The sequence below is a fragment of the Perognathus longimembris genome, chromosome 5 (assembly GCF_023159225.1).
Source record: "Perognathus longimembris pacificus isolate PPM17 chromosome 5, ASM2315922v1, whole genome shotgun sequence".
NCBI classification, from domain to species: domain Eukaryota; kingdom Metazoa; phylum Chordata; class Mammalia; order Rodentia; family Heteromyidae; genus Perognathus; species Perognathus longimembris.
In genome coordinates, this window is record NC_063165.1 from 20,943,073 (window position 1) to 20,963,324 (window position 20,252).

At 35.5% G+C, this 20,252-nt stretch overlaps 1 protein-coding gene across 4 annotated transcripts in view; it reads right to left on the bottom strand.

The window, feature by feature from the left end:
- Positions 1 to 2,521: 2,521 nt before the first annotated feature.
- Robo1 (roundabout guidance receptor 1) overlaps positions 2,522 to 20,252 on the bottom strand; it is a 367,669-nt gene continuing 349,938 nt past the window's right edge. For all 4 annotated transcript variants that reach the window (XM_048346427.1, XM_048346425.1, XM_048346426.1 and 1 more), the window contains 3 exons: positions 13,388 to 13,696; positions 5,523 to 5,716; positions 2,522 to 4,174 (listed from right to left, as the gene is read on the bottom strand). In XM_048346427.1, coding sequence (XP_048202384.1) covers positions 4,160 to 4,174; positions 5,523 to 5,716; positions 13,388 to 13,696 — 518 coding nt within the window. In that variant the 3' untranslated portion in view covers positions 2,522 to 4,159. The remainder of the gene's footprint in view (positions 4,175 to 5,522; positions 5,717 to 13,387; positions 13,697 to 20,252) is intronic.

Here is a 20,252-nt window from a genome sequence, read left to right on the forward strand (position 1 = left end):
TTCCATCACCAGAACGCACAAGCACAGAAATAAGGAAGGAGGAAATTGTACTCAAGGATGATGACTTTGTCCAGGTCACTGACAGTGGGGTGTGGGAACTACCATAGGCCCAGTAAAGAGAAAGGTCAGATGATCTGACCTCCAGCCTGTAGTGAAAAAACCATGTTACATCAGATACAATTTTTCAATTAAAATTTAAGATTTGTTTTAGGTACCATTGTGAAAAGGCTTTTAGCAATGATACAATGCCCCCGTTGATAATAAATTGGTTGTGCCATTTTCAGCTTTGTGTGGATTTCATTGTCACTCTGAGGAATGTGGTAATGTTGATGCCCATGTGCATGTTGGATAGTTAAATATTTAATTATTATTGTGGATTCTAGGATACTTCTTAGGTACAGTAAAGCTTGTACTTCACCATAAAATGCCTAAAATGTCTAAAGTCTGACTATTCTTTGCTACTATATCTACACACTTATTTGTCAATGTAAAAATGTCATAGTAAAAATGTTCAGAAAATGTGAAATAGTAATTACAACTCAATGCATAAGTGATGAAAAATTAATAATTTCTAAGGACTCCACCCCAATGTAAGTAATTTGCATACTAGGGACTCATTTCATATGAAGGCATTCTGAAATAAAATTTGTCTTAAATTTGGAGAAGGGTAAAGTGATGATTGCTTTATTTTTAAATCTATGCTAAAATACTTGCCCATAATTCTGTCATAGAATATAGGTGTTAAGGGCTCACTTCAGCTGTCAGTATTTTTCTAAGCTCAAATCCACCCCTTCTTGGCACCTTCCTATTTCAAATATCTGCCATATGGCAGCCATCTTTCTGCTTCAGGGTTATCTATTCTTACTTGATTTTCTCTTTAGTTCTTGAGAGTTACATCCTAACCCACAACAACCAGACCCAAAGAAGACTGGAAGAGAGTACTTAATTATCCTGAGTACATATTCTGAGTCCATGTAGATTTTCCAGATAGTTTTTTTTTTTCTTGACTTCCCCTGTAGCTGGGATTACAGGTATACCACTTCACCTGAGATGTTTGTCATAGGGGCCTACTAACTACCCAAATTAGCCTTAAACTATAAACCTCTCTATTGTGTCTCTAGAATTAAAGGCATATGCCACAATGCCTAGCTCCTAAAATTGTATTCTCTGCTAGTATATAGAACAACTGCACAAAATAGACACTAAATATTTATTGAGAACTCAAGTGACATGTTTACTACCATGGATTTTAAAGAAAAGCACTGAAAACACTGTATCATCACCCACTGTATTGCCCTTGGATTCAAAAGCAAAGAAGCAAACAATAACACCAAACATTTATTCCACAAATAGATATTTCACAGTGAATTTTACTTACCGGAAATGGAACCACCCTCATCCTTATACCACACTTACACTTTTACTTTCATGCAATTTTTTTTTTTTAGGAACAAAGCATGTAGGAAAAATGGAGATTGCATGTGTAATGAATTTCAGTCCACAAATATAACAGCATTTTGTATTGTTTATGAAGGTTACAGAGTCCATATCATATACATCAACTCACTAAATCATGACAATAGCTCCATGAGGTAGGTATTCTTGAACTTACAGGTAAAGTACCTGAGACTTAGAGGTCAAGTAACATATCCAAGGAAGCATAGCTATGACAAATCTGGGACTTAGACCCAGGCCCTCTGATATATAAGTATATTGCATATAATAAAGAGTCCATCTTACAGTCAACTCACTAAAAGAAAAACTAGGCCGTTAAACACAGTCTTCCAATTTTGCCTTAGGCAGCTAGGAAACTGACATCTTGACCTATGGACCTATAAGTATATGCTGGTGATTACTTCATTTTTTATAAAATTAAATTTCGAATCACACTCCTCTAATTTTTTAATCTTTTTTCCTAAGATATTCAAATTTCGATAAACACAAAATTTATGAAGAATATGTATGGGAGGGGAGAGGGTTAGGATACAAAATTTTATTCTTGACATTTCTATGACATGATACCATTTTCTCATCCACCCAACTTGAATGCTTGAATGTGCTAGTTTTAATGAGCAATAATGTCCAACTGGATTAGATATATGATAGATATTCTTAAAACATCCTTTGTGACAAGAAAGCCCAAATAAGCACTTTGGATTTATTGGTCTTAATTACAGGATTTATGTGGTTTAAACTTTACAAATCCAATTAATCGCAGTTGAGTCTGATTATTTTAGAAACAGACTAACTGAATCTGAATAACTATAAAAAATAGTATACCCTTCACATTTATAGTTGGATCATATAGCTAACTTAAAGCCTGTATCAGCCTACATCTTTAATTTTACATGAATGAAATGAGATTTGCTTCATAAGTAAAATTGGATGTTCATAAAACCAACAGAGAGTTTTTACTCTTTTGGCGATATTGTGGTGAAATGTTAAGACAAAACAACTTTGTGATTAAATGGATTAACTTTGGTCAGCACACAATGAAAAAAATCAACACAAGGAAGAATGATGTATTTGAGAACATTTTTAATAAATAATGTGACAAAATTACTTTTCTGATTATTGGATTTTCAGTATGCAAAATTATGGCTAAAAATAAGAGGCTTCTTACATGAACATAATGAAAACATTAATCACATGGGTTGTTCCCTTAGGACTGCATACCCTTTCTATTGAACTTTTTCAAATTACCTAAATGAACACATCTAGTTTTTGGTGAATACCAGCCTTTTCTTTGTGGTTCAATTTGGTTTGGCTTTGTTTTCCAGTGGGGTCAGGTCTGATACCTGTGTACAAATAAATGTTTGTCTTTCTTTTTTTTTCAATAGCACCAATTATAAAGTCAATGAAAATTTATATCGACAAAAAAGGGTCATAAAAATCTAGAGTCAGAGGGCATCATTTGGCATTTCAAAGCAATGCCTCTAGTTGAGCTTATCAGGAAATCTTGTACATTTCATCATTGGCCACCAAAAATTCCATTTGTTTTTCTTTTAAGTCCAGGAAAAGTATGAACCCTTCAGTTCCTGGCCCACAATAGTCTGAACATTACTTCACCATCAGTCATCATTCAAATATTCCAAATACAAACATAGAGCATTAACAAAAACAAGTTAAAAACGCTTCTCAACATTTTTTTCCAATAAGACAAAAACGGTTAATAGTTACAATGGTTTACAAATAAAGTTTAGTGATTGTGCTTTTAAAACCAAAAAAAAAAAAGATTAAAAACAGTGCATTACAAAAACAAAAAAATCAAACAAACTTCCTTAAGTGGCACTTCTGAAAATGGAACTGACACTACCAGAAGAAATTTAGGCCAGTTAAGATAGGGATGTCCTTACTTGGTCACTAGAAACATCCATTTGTTTGTTATATGCATTTATAATTGCTTCTTGATTGAAAAATAGAACAAGGATTTTGCTGGGCTTATTTATGACAGTAACTAGACAACCAGAGTTCCAACTGGCTTAGCCCTACTCATCCAAAAGTATATCTCCAGTAAGAATATACTTCAATGATTGAAATGAAGACAAAATAAAGTACCACCAGGAGATGCAAAGAATATATATTTACAAAGGTTCTACCCCATTCAAATCATCCATAGTTCTGCATTTGCTATGTGTTTTTTTTTTTTTTATAGTTTCTCCCAGCAAAGGGTGGTAAGAAAGACTGAATTTAAGGTCATGTGAAAATGAAGTATGTTTCAATTTGAATTAGTAGTTATAGGAAGATTATACTTGAGAGCCCTTGGCATGAGGTTGATTCTTTGTATCTTGCTATAAATTAGCTTGGTATATCAGCAGTGCAATGCCATATCTCAGGGGCAAAATGCAAAAGAACAGCTCTGTTCTTTCTTGCTGGCTGATGATTGAAGCAAGAAGACACTTCCATTCCTGGAAGTCAATTGCAATGGTTCCAACAGTGAGGAAAAGGGAGGTTCTTCAAGGGAAGGGATCGTACACCAACAATAAAAACCCAATAAAACCTTTTTTTAAAAAAATGGTATCCCAATAAGAGGAATAAAAATGACAACTTGAATATTCTGATTGCACTGAACATTTTATCTGGTGTCATGTGTCATTAGACACCAGGCATCTTGAGTGATCATTTTCACATTAGATCGCATGAGCCTCTCTGGTTGCCTTCAGCTTTCTGTTTCCTGTAAGAAATACATTATTGTTAAACATGAAAATAGACCACAAGGGCATTGTCTCATACTTATTTATGATGCATTTACTCTTATATTCTGATATGTCTTCTTCAGTCATTTGTTAGGCATATGTTGTAAAACGCTCATGAAACTATTCACTTATCAATCTTAGCTGTTCTTTTTGTTGTTGTTGTCGTTGTTGTAGGACTCTGCCCCTGAGCTCTTGAGCTCAAGGCTAGCGCTCTACCACTTGAGCCACAGTGCCACTTCCGGATTTCTGGTGGTTAATTGGAGATAAGAGTCTCATGGGCTTTCCTGCCTGAGTTGGCTTCAAACCAGGATCCTCAGATCTTAGCCTCTTGAGTAGCTAGAATTACAGGTGTGAGCCACTGGTTCTTGTTAGAAACCCAACCATTCTCTAGCAAGTACTACACACTATTCTGAACAGTTCCTTAATGTTAAAGGGGGAGGTTCAAGGCACTGAGGAAGAATAAACATTCTGAATTCTCCATTCCCCTTCATCCCAACTCTAGGCTATATTTCTGCTTTTAGCTAATTTAATTAATGTGCTTAATGACGTGACTTTTCACCTTCCCAACGGCTTCTTCTGTTTAAAAAGCAAAAGGAAGACTTCAAATAACAATCTTCTTTAATCACATTTACAAGGACAGATTTTTTTCTTTACTTGGACATTTACAAACATTAAAAGAGATCTAATTTGCTATAACTTTTCATTTTTACATTGGAAATTAATAATTTAATATTAATTTGGTATCTACTTGAGATTAGACATATTTCTAAATAAACAGAAATTCATCTTCAGGTTATTTTTATTAAATGGAGAAAACCTAGTAATTTTTAAGAGATAAAAAGGACTTTTTGATATTATATGACTTCCAACAGTATCTGTGTGTTTAGTTATAGGTCCAATAAAAATTTCTCTACATTTAGGGAGGTCAGCCACACAGACTGTGTATGAGGGTTAAGATAGTTGGTCTTAGTAACCAAGTTAAATACCTTTATTTATATCAGAAAACTCTGTCACCTTGCTGAGCTTTCATATAACACTACAAATTTAACATCTAGGGCAACAGTTTGTATTTCCTAAAAATATTTTTGCCATAAAGCTTTCTTATCCAAAAACATGCTATTGTGAACAGTATATTTTTCAAAGATGCCACTATTACCATTTAATATATAAAGTATATTTCTAAACAAAAATCCTCTAACTCCCCAAAGTTCAGTTTCTAGCATCACAGACCCAAGAATATGAAAAGTGAGTTAATGTTAAAATAATAACATTTCTATAACATTTCTCCTAACTTTGAGGCTAATGAAAAGAGACAATGATAGTTACCTCCAATTCTTCATTGTTTTCTTCTCTTTCATATCCTCCAAGTACGTGCATTTCTGCTATATTTCTTCGACCTACATTTGCTTGTTCTCTTTGTCTGCTTCCTGATCCTCTTGAAGACATTGAACTTGAGGAACTTGGATCTCGGGGGTTATTTGAGGTTGGAAATGTAGGTCTACAGTAAGGTAGAATATCCTCTGTGTAATGAAACACAACAAAATATGTAAACACAAACTAAATACACTTACCACAGTAACATATAATGCCTGTCTGTCTAAAATTCTGAGTAGGGTAGTATCAGTACGTTTTAGAAACAGATGAGGCTACTAGAGCATCATAGTCAATCTCATAGTATTGTCTGCCAATGATAGCCTTGTTTCCTAACTGGTTGGGAATTTGATTGATTCTACCTATAAGCTTGTGTTTCCCTCGACCTCACTTGGGAACTCACTTGGGACCAGTGTCACTAAATGTGAAGCCAGACTTAGTTCCCAAATCTATCATTGACCATGAGATCCAAGTAGTGTTGGCTGTAGTTTCCACTTTTCCAAACAAGTGATAATAAAGTCTATACCCAGAGGAATAACCATTATTGGTAGGAACCCCTATGAGATAGCAAAATGACTAATAAACTGTTATGATAATGAATTAGGAAAAACCAAGCCCAGTCTTTCAGAAGTACAAAATCAGAGCCAAACCTCCATTTCTTCCTTAGTCAATGAGTTACCCACTCCATATAAATAGCAAATGTATACCTTAGAACTCTGAATCTCAGAAGAGACCTCACACTGTGTTAACTTTAAAAAACAAACAAACATATTTTAGCTATGACAAATTGTGCTGTGATAAACATTGTTGTGCTGGTGGCTTTAGTGTGTTCTTGCTTCTGGTCTTTGGGGTAGGTGCCCAAAAGTGGGGCTCCTGGGTCATAGGGGAGCTCTATGTTTAGCCTTCTGAGGACTCTCCATACCGCTTTCCAGAGTGGCTGAACCAGTTTACATTCCCACCAAAAATGAAGTAGGGTTCCCTTTTGGCTACATCCTCTCCAACATTGTTATTGTTAGTTTTCTTGATAAAGGACATTATTTTTTTCTTATTATCAAACTGAATTACAGAGAGGTTACAGTTTCATACATTAGACATTGGATACATTTCTTGTACTGTTTGTTACCTCATCCCTCATTCTCCCCACCCCCCATGAGTTGTCGGTTGTTCAGTTCATTTACACCAAACAGTTTGCAAGTATTGCTTTTGTAGTTGTTTGTCTTTTTTTACCCTGTGACTCTCAATTTTGGTATTCCCTTCCAATTTCTTAGTTCTAACTGGGGTGAGGTGGAATCTGAATATTGTTTTGATTTGCATTTCCTTTATGGCCAGTGATGTAGAGAACTTTTTCATATGTCTCTTGGCCATTTTCATTTCCTTATCAGATAAGTCTCTTTTTAAGTCTTTTGCCCACTTGTTGAGGGGGATATTGGTTCTTTGCAGTTTTGTTTTGGAGGAATTTAATTTTTTCAGTTATCCATATATTTTAGATATGAGGCCTTTGTCCATTATATGGCCAGTAAAGATTTAGTTTCGAGGTCTTTGATCCATTTGGAATTGATTTTGGTGCAGGATGATATAGAAGGATCTAGTTTTAGTTTGTTGCATGTGTTGAACCAGTTTTGCCAGCACCATTTGTTAAAGAGGCTATCTTTCTTCCATCCTATTTTTTTAGCTCCTTTATCAAAGATTAAGTAGGCATAGTTCTGTGGGTTCATTTCTGGGTCTTCAATTCTGTTCCACTGGTCTTCATGCCTGTTCCATTGCTAATACCAAGCTGTTTTTATTACTACAGCTTTATAATACAGCTTGAAGTTTGTCATAGCTAAAATATGGAACCAACCCACATGCCCCTCAGTAGACGAATGGATCAGGAAAATGTGGTACATATACACAATGGAATTTTATGCCTCTATCAGAAAGAATGACATTGCCCCATTCCTAAGGAAATGGAAGGACTTGGAAAAAATTATACTAAGTGAAGTGAGCCAGACCCAAAGAAACATGGACTCTATGGTCTCCCTCACAGGGAATAATTATCACAGGTTTAGGCTAGTCACAGCAGAGGATCACAAGAGCCCAATAGCTAAGATAATGCTAAGTGGAATGAACTCCATGTTATGGAAACGACTGTTATATCACTGTTGTAATTACTTTCAACATGCCACGTGAAACCGTAGTTTCTATTGTTGATGATCCTCTTGTATCCCCTTCCTGTGGTTGTACCTGCACTATCACTGTATCTTATCTGAGTACATTGGTATCTGAGTACACTGGAAACTGTCTATACTGGTATTAGAACTAGGAAAGTGAAAGGGAATATCAAAATCAAGAGACAAAAGATAAAAAGACAAACGACTACAAAAGCAATACTTGCAAAACTGTTTAGTGTAAACCAAGTGAACAACTCATGGGGGAAGAGGGAAAGGGGGAGGAGTGAGGGGGCAATGAGGGAGGAGGTAACAAACAGTTCAAGTAATGTACCCAAGGCCTAACATGAAAATGTAACCTCTCTGTACATCACTTTGACAATAAATAAGAAAAAAAATGGACATTTGCCCATTCTTGTGAATGGACAAAGTGAAGTTCTTTACTTTTTATAATATATACCAATAAAATTTATAAAGATTAAAAAAAAAAACAAGGCACTCTAGTTAATTGTTATTCTTGAATTTCTATCTTCATACTATTTTTTAATTTCCTGCCACTTTTACTGCTGATGATTCAATGTCACTTTTCTCCAGAGCATGTGTACTCAACTCTTTGAACATAAACATATAAAACAAATTTCTTCTACATGTATTTTCCCAACATCAAATCCTTCCTGTACTATCCACACTGCCTGAATGAAATATTAGTTTCCTTGGTGTTCAGTGATATTCTTTCCACTGGAAAGGAAGGGAGGAGAAGGCTTGTTTCTAGTGCACTCATACCAGTTTTAAGTCATTGCTCCTTTATCATTTCTACACATCGTTCTCTTCCTAAAAGCCTGAGTCATCTGCTTATGAATCTTAGGTGCCTTTATGAAACATTATTTCTCCCAATCTTCTAATTATAACTTACCCCTGATCCACAGGGAGACTCAAAGGAGTATCACTGCCAGTGAGGTTGACTGTTTGGATAACCTTTCTTTCACGGAATTTGGTCTCCTGTGACCTGCTCTGTCCCAGCTTTATAAACTTGTTTCTTTCTATTGACTTCTATTGTGTCAAGTTACAGTATGTTAAAAGCTCTCTTGGCTAAAAACTGCCTTAAGCAAGTTCTGCACAAGAATCAATACGTTCTTGTCCCTTCCGTGCTGCTCAGCCCAGCCTTCTTAAAAAGCAATTTAGAAGTTATAATATTGGAAGTTGGAGCTCCCTTTTCACTCTGGGTCCCACAAAAATCTATTTATGTCCACATTACTAGTCTAACACTGAGGAAATTGATAATGCTAACCCAGTTTTACTGCGTGCATCTTTGAAGTTCTCAATGCTCTTACTCAATTTAAACATTACTATTTCCTACTCCTTTCTTCTTGATCAATCTTCTGAGAATTCTTTTACATGCAAATGCTCTACAATCCTTTCAGTACATATATGTATACATATACATATATATGTTTCTCAACTCATTTCAGTTGTTTCAACCATTCATATTAGTTATAAAGTTTTCTACAATATAATTGCTATGAGTAAAATTACTTTTTTCCATTTTACATGTTACTATACTCCAAGCTTACCATATAACAGTTCAATAAATAGCTTTTAGTAAAGTTATTTGCTGCTTTTTTACCATGATGAAACATTTGTTTATATTATATATATACATATATGTATATATGTATATATATATATATATATTTTTTTTTTTTGCCAGTCCTGGGGCTTGAACTCAGGGCCTGAGCACTGTCCCTGTCTTCTTTTTGCTCAAGGCCAGCACTCTGCCAACTTGAGCCACTTCTGGCCTTTTCTATATATGTGGTGCTGAGGAATCAAACCTAGGGCTTCGTGTATACGAGGCAAGCACTCTTGCCACTAGGCCATATTCCCAGCCCCATTTGTTTATATTTTTAACTCTCAAACTATGTTCTGACTCTATAGCAAGCCCAATTGAATACATCCAGATAGTTCTTCCTCCTTTCTATTTTCTGATACATCCAGTACTATCTCTAAATATAAATATATACAAAATAGAAATCTGTAATTATTTTTAGATTCTTCCCTCTCTTTCAGTAATTTTCCTGTATCCCTTAAATACAAATTAGGTTGATCTATACTCTGGAAAGTTTCCTGAGTATTTCCCAGGAAGGCACCATTGCTCACATGCTAGTTTACAGTCCTAATCTTGTCAGGAATCACACACATCTTTCAATATGACTCTGCCTCTTGAGCTCTTTCCCTCTGAACAGATTTCAGTCAGAGGCCTTGTCTTACATGACCTGCAGGATTCATGATTCAGCCCTTCATTTCCTTCAAGAACTTCATCACTCCATCTTACAATACTAGCGATCATATTGCTAGGTAACACTAGTAATCCCAGATTTTTTACATTCTACTCAAGAGGCTTTTCATGTTGACTTTCATTTTGAACATCCTACTTTTCTAGCCTAAGCCACCTCTTAGTTTATGTGTCATTTTAGCCAGGAAAGATCAAGGAATATTTCCTAACATTGCATCTCCCAGAACACTAGATGAGCTGTCACCTTTCTGGTCTCTCATGTATCAGCACGTGGAAGTCACATAGACTATAAATATATCTGCATTGTACTCCTTCCTAAGGATATTCTTGTTACAGTCTGTGTTGAATGAAGGGCTCAGTGGTTGGCAGCACTAGCCCTAGAAGACTGCAAATTTAAAACATCCTTATAAATAATCACAGGGACTTTACAGATCCTCCTCCTCACCAAGCATCATTAGGTCACACTAATCTCAAAGCTTAGTACAATGCTTAATAACACAGTAAGCATTTGATAGGTGTAGAAATATATTGAACTAACTCAGGTAAATGTCAGCAAAAAGATCAGACATGCATGCTAGAATACTACTTTCCTTAATTACAAGCAACCATTCATTACACATGTAAATCAGGGTGCTGCTTTCATTAAATAAGTAATGTAAATGGAATCATGAATTTGGAAATTATAGCAATTCATAGAAATGATAATTTAATAACATATCTACACAGAGCCAAGGTTCAAATAAAAACCTAGAAATGAAGGGTGCATAAAATAATAGTGAGTCCATGTATCTCTCTGTATGTATCTGATGGAGTAGGCACTCTCATTTTTAGATTCATAGTTCTAGTCTTGGTTCTGCAGCTAGAAATAATTTTTCATGTACTAACAACTTCAAATTTCTAAAGACTGATTGCTTTTCTTCCCCTCTTTGTTCTGATTCTGCTATGCAAGTATCTGGCCAGATTTGTAGTTTTCTCCTGAAAGGTCTTAACTACTTTGGAGGAAGCTTACTTATAAGCAGAAAATTGATCTGCAATTCTGATTATAAATATAATGCTCAAAATTTACATCATTCAGTTTCAGGTACACATCATTACTTGAAATTACTATGAGTCTAAAGTTTCATAAAAAATAATCAACTTTAAATGGTTAGAAATACAATCTAGTAAGTGTTTCAAACATTATTGTGTTGCCCTCACTAAGGACTGAAAGGCAGAATTATGTTCCTAACTTTACAGGGGAGCTCATGTATGAATAGAGAGTTCAAGCTGACTTAATTCCCAGAACAAAGTAGATCAAACTTTCCTATTGAAAGTCAGCTAATGAACAGCCAAACAACAGACCAATGACATGTCTGAGTAAAACTGTTTCAATATAGTAAAATATGTCACAGCATTTTTTTCAGGTTAATCCCCCTATCATTCTTGCCTCACTCCTCCATCTATCACATTCCTTTTATGCTATTTCTTCCACTAAAATGGTTTCTTCCCTAATCTATAATAATGTTCAAATGCCCTGTCCTAGGCATTTGTACTCATTTGGCCCTCTTGTCTTCACTCCAACCTTTTGTTTTCTGAACCTACTCAGTGAGTTTTCACCACCTTCATTTCAAAATTTCTTCTCACTTTTCAATGTTCTATAGTCTGTCTACTACTATTCTAACTAGAGAACTAAAAACTAGAGAACTAAAATCCCATTTCTTTTTAATACTATGTCCTGGTTTTACATCCTTATCTTAAAATTTCCTACTACAAACCTTTGGTTTTTGTTTGCTGGTCCTGGGGCTTGAACTCAGGCCTGGGCACTGTCTCTGAGCAACTTTGTGCTCAAGGCTAGCTTTCTACTACTTGAGCCACAGTGCCACTTCCAGCTTTTTCTGTTTTTGTGGTACTGAGGAATTGAACCCAGGGCTTCATGCATGCTATGCAAGCACTCTACCACTAAGCCACATTCCCAGTCCCAATACAAACTTTCTATAGTCCCCCTCACCTCCCAATCAATGCTAAGGATCAAAGTTAAGTGCTCTCTAGGCAAGTGCTCTATCACAGTGCCTCAAATCCAGCCTGAGGCTATTATATTTAGTAGTAAGAATATCGTGATCCCTGCTCATGATCCCTCCAGCATGGACAGTCTCCATTTCCCTTATAGAATGTGTGTTCTATACCTACTCTCTGTGTACAAATGTCCTTGATATTGGGTGCTAGGCATTTTGTGACATCGCAAGATGTCAAGGCTTACTGTATTCATGTCTTCCTATGTCTTCATTTACTGATTTCATGTTAGCAGCTTGAACTTAGGCTTTTGGTCATTATTCACAGGACAGAGGTAAGAAAATGGCTACAAATCAGACCTTTTAAAATTTCTTTTCATCAAGAGCACTGCTTACTAACCCAAAGTTAATCTTTTTGCCCTTCACATCGTCAACACCTCAAGGTGGCTTGTTCCCAAATCTAATCTCTCCTGCCAACCTTCCTCCTGACCTTTGCACTCTTTTCACTGAACTTACTGGTTTGTTTTATATCTATATTCTTGTTAGCAATTCTTGGCCAATTCAAAACTATCTTTCCCCTTTGAGAATTATCCTTTCTGTTTTCATTCTATCTTGGCTGGTACAACTGATTTCTGTAAGACATACAGGGCCACCTATTCAACACTCAAACTTATGAAGTGCAGTGTTTCAATGTACATTTTCACATGTTATTAGTCATAGGACCAGTATCTAAAGTATTTATGTACTCTGTTTTCTCCTTCTCTTTCACATTAAACCATTACTTTCATATTTTATATTTATGATTGCAATTGGCTATCTGATGCCAACTTCTTCCTCTACTGTACAGTACTAGCAAGCTGTTTTTCTCTGAAACCCATGTCAGATTATGTCACTTCTTACTGAAGTGATCTTCACTCAGTTCTTTACTGGCCTACCCTGCTTATAATAAAAATCCCAGTCTCTATCTAATATCAACTCTAGATGTTCCAATCCAATGAAATTTCTGTATTTGCCTTGACCATTTATCCCTAGCTTCAAAACATCATATTTTCCCTCCACTGTCGCACTATGTGAATGTTTATCATGTCCAAATTCACTTCTTTTTTCTTGACATATTTTTTTTTAACCTGATATGCCTTTCTCCCTGTCCAATCTGTTAAAATCATGTTTTGTTTTACAATCTAACCTAGGGGCTACCACGTGAGAGAAGCCTCGTAATGTGTCATGTATTAGAAATAAGTACGTGAAAACTTAAACGGTGATATGCCTTTCTCTGTTATTAAGCGTATTTCTTGATCTTACCATTTTTTTTTCATATAGTTCTGTACAGCCTACCTGTGTGTCTTGCAAATAAATGTTAATCTATGGCAACTTGCTATTTAGGTAACTCAGTACCTTGGATGAGATGAGTCTTTGTTGGTGGAAGGTCTCGTTTTGTGGCCTTGTTTCCTCGTCCTTTCCCATCATTTTGCTGCTCCTGTGCTTCTCTTGGGTCACCTGGATTTGTTCGCAAGTCAGCAACTTGTCTTCCATCCAGTACTTCTCTCCCCTTGTAACTGCCTCCTTTTCTATCTGATGATCTGTCTGTTCTTGCTTCTATGGAAGGGAGTTTTGGCACCATGACAGATCGTACTTCCAGCTGTCCCTTAGACTGGACAGTGGGTGATTTTATAGCAGGTGGTGGCACCGGAGGAGGTGGAAGATCTAAGAAAAGTATGACAATGACTGTGTAAGTTTGTCATGTACAAAGCAAACAAGAATTAGAAATATCCTTGGGGATACTTTGAACTGTGACATGCAGTGTCTTAAGTAAAGCAGAGCAATTGAAACAACCAATAAGAAGACAATTTCACCACATTCTTATCATCTAGCACAGAAGTACTACATGGCAGAGTTGAAATACAGAGATGATATGCTCCAGGGCTAGTTCATACCAGGAACATGTACAGCAATCTGCAATACTCTAAGCATGACTGTGCATCCTAATTTTTTTAACCTAACTTTTTTTCTGGGCCCAATTGTATATATATCCTTCCACCTGCAGGAAAGCACTAACAATAGAAATTAGTATTCACATTGAGACTTGGTAGGTATACCTGATCTAGTCTAAATACTTTCTTACTTTGTAGGGAAGGAAGCTGGCTTCACATAGATTTCAACTTATTTTATAGTCTCAAAGTTAGATACCAACAGATACAGAACTAATGTCTTAGATTCCTAATTTCTGATTTATTGTTTTTCAGACTACTTCAGTTACTCACTTACTTAAAATCTAAAATTGACTAATTGATTATATTATTTTTAAAACACTGTACAAAAGGGGAGAGGGGGTCAGTTCATTGTATTACTGTATGAGTGTAATTGAGCTTCACTTAACATTCATCAATAAATTTTCTCCATTCTTTTTTTCTTTTTGCCAGTCCTGGGGCTTGAACTCTGGGCCTGAGCACTGTCCCTGGCTTCTTTTTCTCAAGGCTAGCACTCTAACACTTGAGCCACAGTGCCACTTCTGACTTCATATATATATGTATATATGGTGCTGAGAAATCGAACCCAGGGCTTCATGTATACAAGGCAAACATTCCACCAATAGGCTATATTCCTAGCCCGAATTTTTCCATTCTTTATTACGTTCCCAGAGGTTTTAATCCAGACAACCACTGATATTAATATAGGTTTTACAATTTTTATATATGCATACATTTATATTATTTGTAATAATACATCTCAATTAATTTCTTACACTATAGACCTACATCAGGATGAAAGTAGATGTAAAATTTGGTATTTAGTACACCTATTTTCTTTAAGCAGTACTACCTTTCAAAATCACTCATATATCTCTCAGAAGAGAGCTACATCTTAAACATATTTAGCAATTTAAAAGAATATGGGCAGTTTTCCAGAATTAAATGTTCTAACTACACTGTGGAGGATGTTTTAATAAAAGAGGATTCACAACAGAATCCATTATAAAAAGTGATCAAAATTTTACTTGCTTATTTTGTATTTATTTATTCATTTATTCATAGAAGACCTGTACTTACTTATAGAAGATTCTGGGCTATATTCAGGGCCTTGAGCTTCTTAGGAAGGCAAGCTTCCACTTGAGCTATATGCCTCAGACCTTACATGCACTTTTCTATTGTTAAATTTGATGGCTTAAAATACTGTAGTACTACACAAATATACTCAATTCACTTGCTAATACAGTGGCCAAAGCATGGCCAACAGAACTATTTCCTTGATTTGATTCTAAACTACAAATAGCCTATCTAGTAACACAGACTGCAATGGCTCTAGTACATGAACTTCCTCCATTGTCCATCTCATGAATAGACTTTTGAAGAATAATATTAAAATAAATCTTTATGAGGAAAAGCAATCATTTATATGTGTTGTGTTGATTAAAATTTACCAGAAAGAGTTATAAGATAGACATTAATGAGTGGCCTAAAGCTAAGAGAATCAGTATGGTCTGAAGTTCAGACTGAAGCTGGGAATGATAATAGTGGATGAGAAATGCCTGAGAGTCTGCCTGGAAACAGAGGAAGTAAGAGAGTGCAGATATTTTGTATTGCCAGATTGTTATTAACATGGGCCGTACTGTAAACTCAGTCACCAGAAAGCTTAGGACTGGCACCATCATTGATTGGCAGAATATCTGGGCTTACCAGCTATCAAAGCAAATGATTACCACTATCATAAAATCATTTAGTCTTGAGAACAAACAACTCTGGGAACAAAAAAAACTATTAACAAATATTCCCTCCGAATGATGTCTGCATGTAGGTAGAAAAAAGAACTCAAAAGTAATTATAAGAACTATAAATTCTCATACATATATGTCATTGCATGTAATTGAAAATTAGAAGGAAACACTGGCAGGTTTGATTTCATCTAGAAGCAAACTGGCAAGTAATATTTTTTCCAGATACTATAGAAGGATTAGTAAGTAAACCCAGGGAATATTATGAGATAAACAATTTTCTGTTTCACTTAGTGATAAATAAGATTTGTACCCAATTCATGATATAAGCAGTTCAAATTGGATTTTACTATCTACCTATCTATTGTTGATCTATCTATCTATCTATCTATCTATCTATCTATCTATCTATCTATCTATCTACCTACCGTACCTAACTATCTACCTACCTCTGTAAAATAACATACTTTTAGCATATTCATCCTAACATCAATTACTTATACAAGAATTTTCAAATAAAAATTATATTGCATATAATAAAAGCATGTATACCCACATGATCTTGTGATCATTGTATTATTTCACCCTAAAAGCCCAGAACTCTATTTATTTAACTGTTTAAAGTCCCAAGACCTTGTAATTAATGGTAAATCAAGTCAAAATAACATCATTCCTAAGAGAGTGGTGAATTTATAATTTATGAAAAGTAGGGCTGGAGAAATAACATAGATTTGATTTTTAAATCAAATATGCAAATGTATTGGAAATGTTTGTAAGGGGGGAGGGAAGAATCTATTAGAAGGTCCTAGAAATGCACTTGAGCTTTGCTTTAACTCGGCAAGACTTCATCTGATAAATATTCATATAAATAACCCTATCCTCCATCTGGGTTAAACATCAAAGTGGCAAATAGGAAATAAATAAATAATTAGATCTTGCCTGTTAGTGTGATGTGAGCATGCATCACATGAAGTACTTCGCTTCTCATGAAGTACTCCCTGAGTGTTTATGAAGCCACATTAACAGACAAGATACAGCACAGTACCATGCATCAGGGAAGGATTGATGGGCTGATTTGGGCCAAATTTGTCCTACTAAAAGGCAAATGCAGTTGGACTAACTTTCACTTCTTTAAAAACTAACTATACTAAGAGTCTTTAGGAGGTAATTAAATAAAAAATATGCTTCCTGGGATGAGTTTTAATCCACTGTGACAAGTGACTTTATTGAAGAAAAAAAAAAGAAATTAGTAAACTCTAGCTACTCAGGAGAATGAGATCTGAAGACCCAGGTTTGAAGCCAGCCTGAGAAGATAAGTATGAGAGATTATCGAGTCTCCAATTAGCAAAAAAGAAAAAATCTGAAAAAAAGTGGAGGTATGGCTCAAGTGGTAGAATGCAGCCTTTATCAGAAAACCTAAGCAAGTATGAAGTCATAAGATCAAATCCCACTACCAGCACAAAAAATGAAAACAATCCAAGAGGTTAGAGATATGAACAATGCAACTATACCCAGAGGGAAGGGAAAACAGTACTGAGACAAAGGAAAATAACCTCCTACAAGACAAAGAGAGAGACCTTAGAAGAAAGTAACCCTACTGAAGCATTGACCTTGGGGATTTTTGGCCCAAAATTTTGAGTAAATATATTTCTGTCATTTATGTCAGTTAGTGGTGGTTTGTAATGACAGTTCTATTGACTAACAGGCTACTTGACAAGAATCACAAGTCACTCTAATCCAGTTCAGATATAGCTACTGGCTATTACTTATTCTTCTTTGTATATATTTTGAAAAACTATTAAAGAAATTAAATATCTGAATAATATTTACAACGAAAAGGTAATGCAGTCTCAGTATTATATACCATATTCTGGACACAGTTCATAAATACCATCTATCATAGACAATATAATGAAATCAAATGGAGAAAGAGAAACAGAGAGAGAGAAAGGGGAGTGGAGAGAGACAGAGGGATAGAAGGAGAGAGAGAGAGTTTTTACTGCAGTAATTTGTTAAAAATAATTTTGGAGAATTTTTTAAAATTTATGTGGTAACCATTGCTATCATGATTGAATACATTTTGCCCAATGCCAGTGTAATATATTATCTACCTGAGAGACAGGGGTTAGAAAGATTATGGTTTAGGGCTTGCTCAGTTAAAAAAAGAAAACAAAAAACAGTTTTCAAGAGCTCCATTCAACCAACAGCAGGGCATGGTTGTGGATACCTATCTTTCAAACTACTCAAGAGGTGGTGATCAGGAGGACTGACGTTTAAGCCAATTGGAGACTAAAAAGCCTTCTAGATATTTTCGCAACAGAAAAAGCTAGGTTATGATGGATGTGTTTGCTCTCTCAGGAAACACAAAGAATAAATAGGAGGACCAAAGTCCAGGAAGACTTGGACAAAACTTTAATCCTATCTCAAATGTAACTAGAGAAAAACAAAGGAGGAGGAAGACTGACATAGGCTACAATTAGTTGAGTATTTGTCTACAAAGCACCAGGCCCTGAATTCCAAATCCAGTATTGAAAAAAAAAAATCAACTGTATGTTCATTTTAGCTTACGGGGTGTTGGCTCAGTTTCAGAGAGATCATATTATATGCATAAGGCCTTGGACTTCATCTCAGTCCATCAAAAAAGAAAAGAAAAGAGAAAAGAAAATTATTATATGCAGTTTTTAATTTGTGCATTAAGAAATATCTGCATTTGTTTGATCCCAAATAATGGATATATAGTGTCAATATGTACAAAATAACACAAAACACTGCTCATATTTCTTTCATGAAACAGTAGTACTTCAGAATTACATATAAAAATATTTGTATAATAAAACAAAATAGATGGTGATCAAAATGTTCAAGGGAAGTTTAAGCCATAATTTAAAAACAGCTTTCATCATTTCTCCATTGTATCTACTTCTGTGAGTTAGAGCAAATGATTCTGAGCTTCCATATTGCAGTATTCAGTGGTAATTTTCCATAATCACTTTTGTGAAATGAGCAATTTGAAATCCAAATTATATGTCATATTAACTTTTTTGGCTTTACACATGTTTCAACACCATTCTTTCATATTCTTGAAATTTAATAAAGAATAACGGGGTGTTTCATTATCCAATTTACATAGTTTTTTTTATTCAGATTAGTTAAAATGTGTATTTATTATTCAAGATGTGAAACAAGTGCTGAAGAATGCAGGACAACAACTACAGATAAAATTTTCCAAGCATAGTGACAATTTTAAAAATTGTGATGCTCCATTCTTTATCTTGGCATGTTTAGATTATTTAAAACATTTTTTTAGAAGGCATCAGTCAGTGCCAGACTCCCCTCCAAACACATATAAATAAGTGGTGCAAAGATCTACACATAGCCTTATGCCAGATTTTCTCTTATGTACTCAATTTAGATGTGTTTACATCCAGGCTTGAGTTTTGGCCAGTTTTTCAGTTTAGAAGCACTTTCTCCTAGATAAAAAAGTAGATAAAAACAGCAATAGAACTTGTAAAATGCCATTACAGAGGTCCTGTAATGTAAAATTGCAGGTAGAGTTTGGGGATTTACACCTAGTGTTTGTCCATTCACGGAGACAAACATGCACAAAAGCACTAATAATCCTTCTAAATCAGATAATATTCTGACAGCTCAGTTTCACTGACAAAAGAGTCCTGGGCAGAAGCCAGGAGGCCCAGGTGCGCTGTGTCATGCTCGTATTTAATGTAGTCTAATATCAGATAGATGCTGGGGAGAGAAACTACTCAGAATAAAGTACAGATAATAGCACGGAAAGCCACTCATTGCAAAATTACTTGTGCTCATCATGCTAGAAGCTTTGTATTAAATTCTTCTGCCAAGTGGCAGGAATCACAGGGGGAAGTACCTCAGCAAACCCACCTTGGAACCTTGGATAAGGATCTATAATATTAGGCTTTCATATGATAATGGCCAACAATGCCCTTTTTGAAGAATTGCTGACTGGTAATGAAAGCTGTAATCAGATGGTGGCTACAGAAGACAAGGATGTAAGGAAGCCTTTCGGTGACACCCTTCTCACCGCATCTCCGCCCTTTAGCAAATTTAGAAAACTTGACAAGAGGGGTGAGTCTGAGAAAATTTATCTTACATGAATTTCCAACAAAGCCCGTGGGGTTGTTTTATAAAATGAGAAGGTGGCGGTTTAATAAATGCTGGGCCACCTGAGGCACTTTCATTAAAGGCTTTCTCTAGACAACATCACTATGTTTGCATTATTCCCCCACGCTCCCTGGAGACAGTGAGAGGTCCCTCTTCAGTGGGAGTCGATATTGTATGTGAAGGCATGAAGGACAATGATTCGATTTGTCTGTTGGTGCACAAAATATCTGTAATACCACTACGGGCAGAAATATTGAAATGTGTTTCTTGCTGTCTGTTTTATTGTTAAAAGCAAAGAGAAAGACACACACACACACACACACACACACACACACACACACACACACACACTTTGGAGGATTTATCAGTGAAGCTGACAAATAGTATGCCATGACTTTATTGTCAAGCCTATTG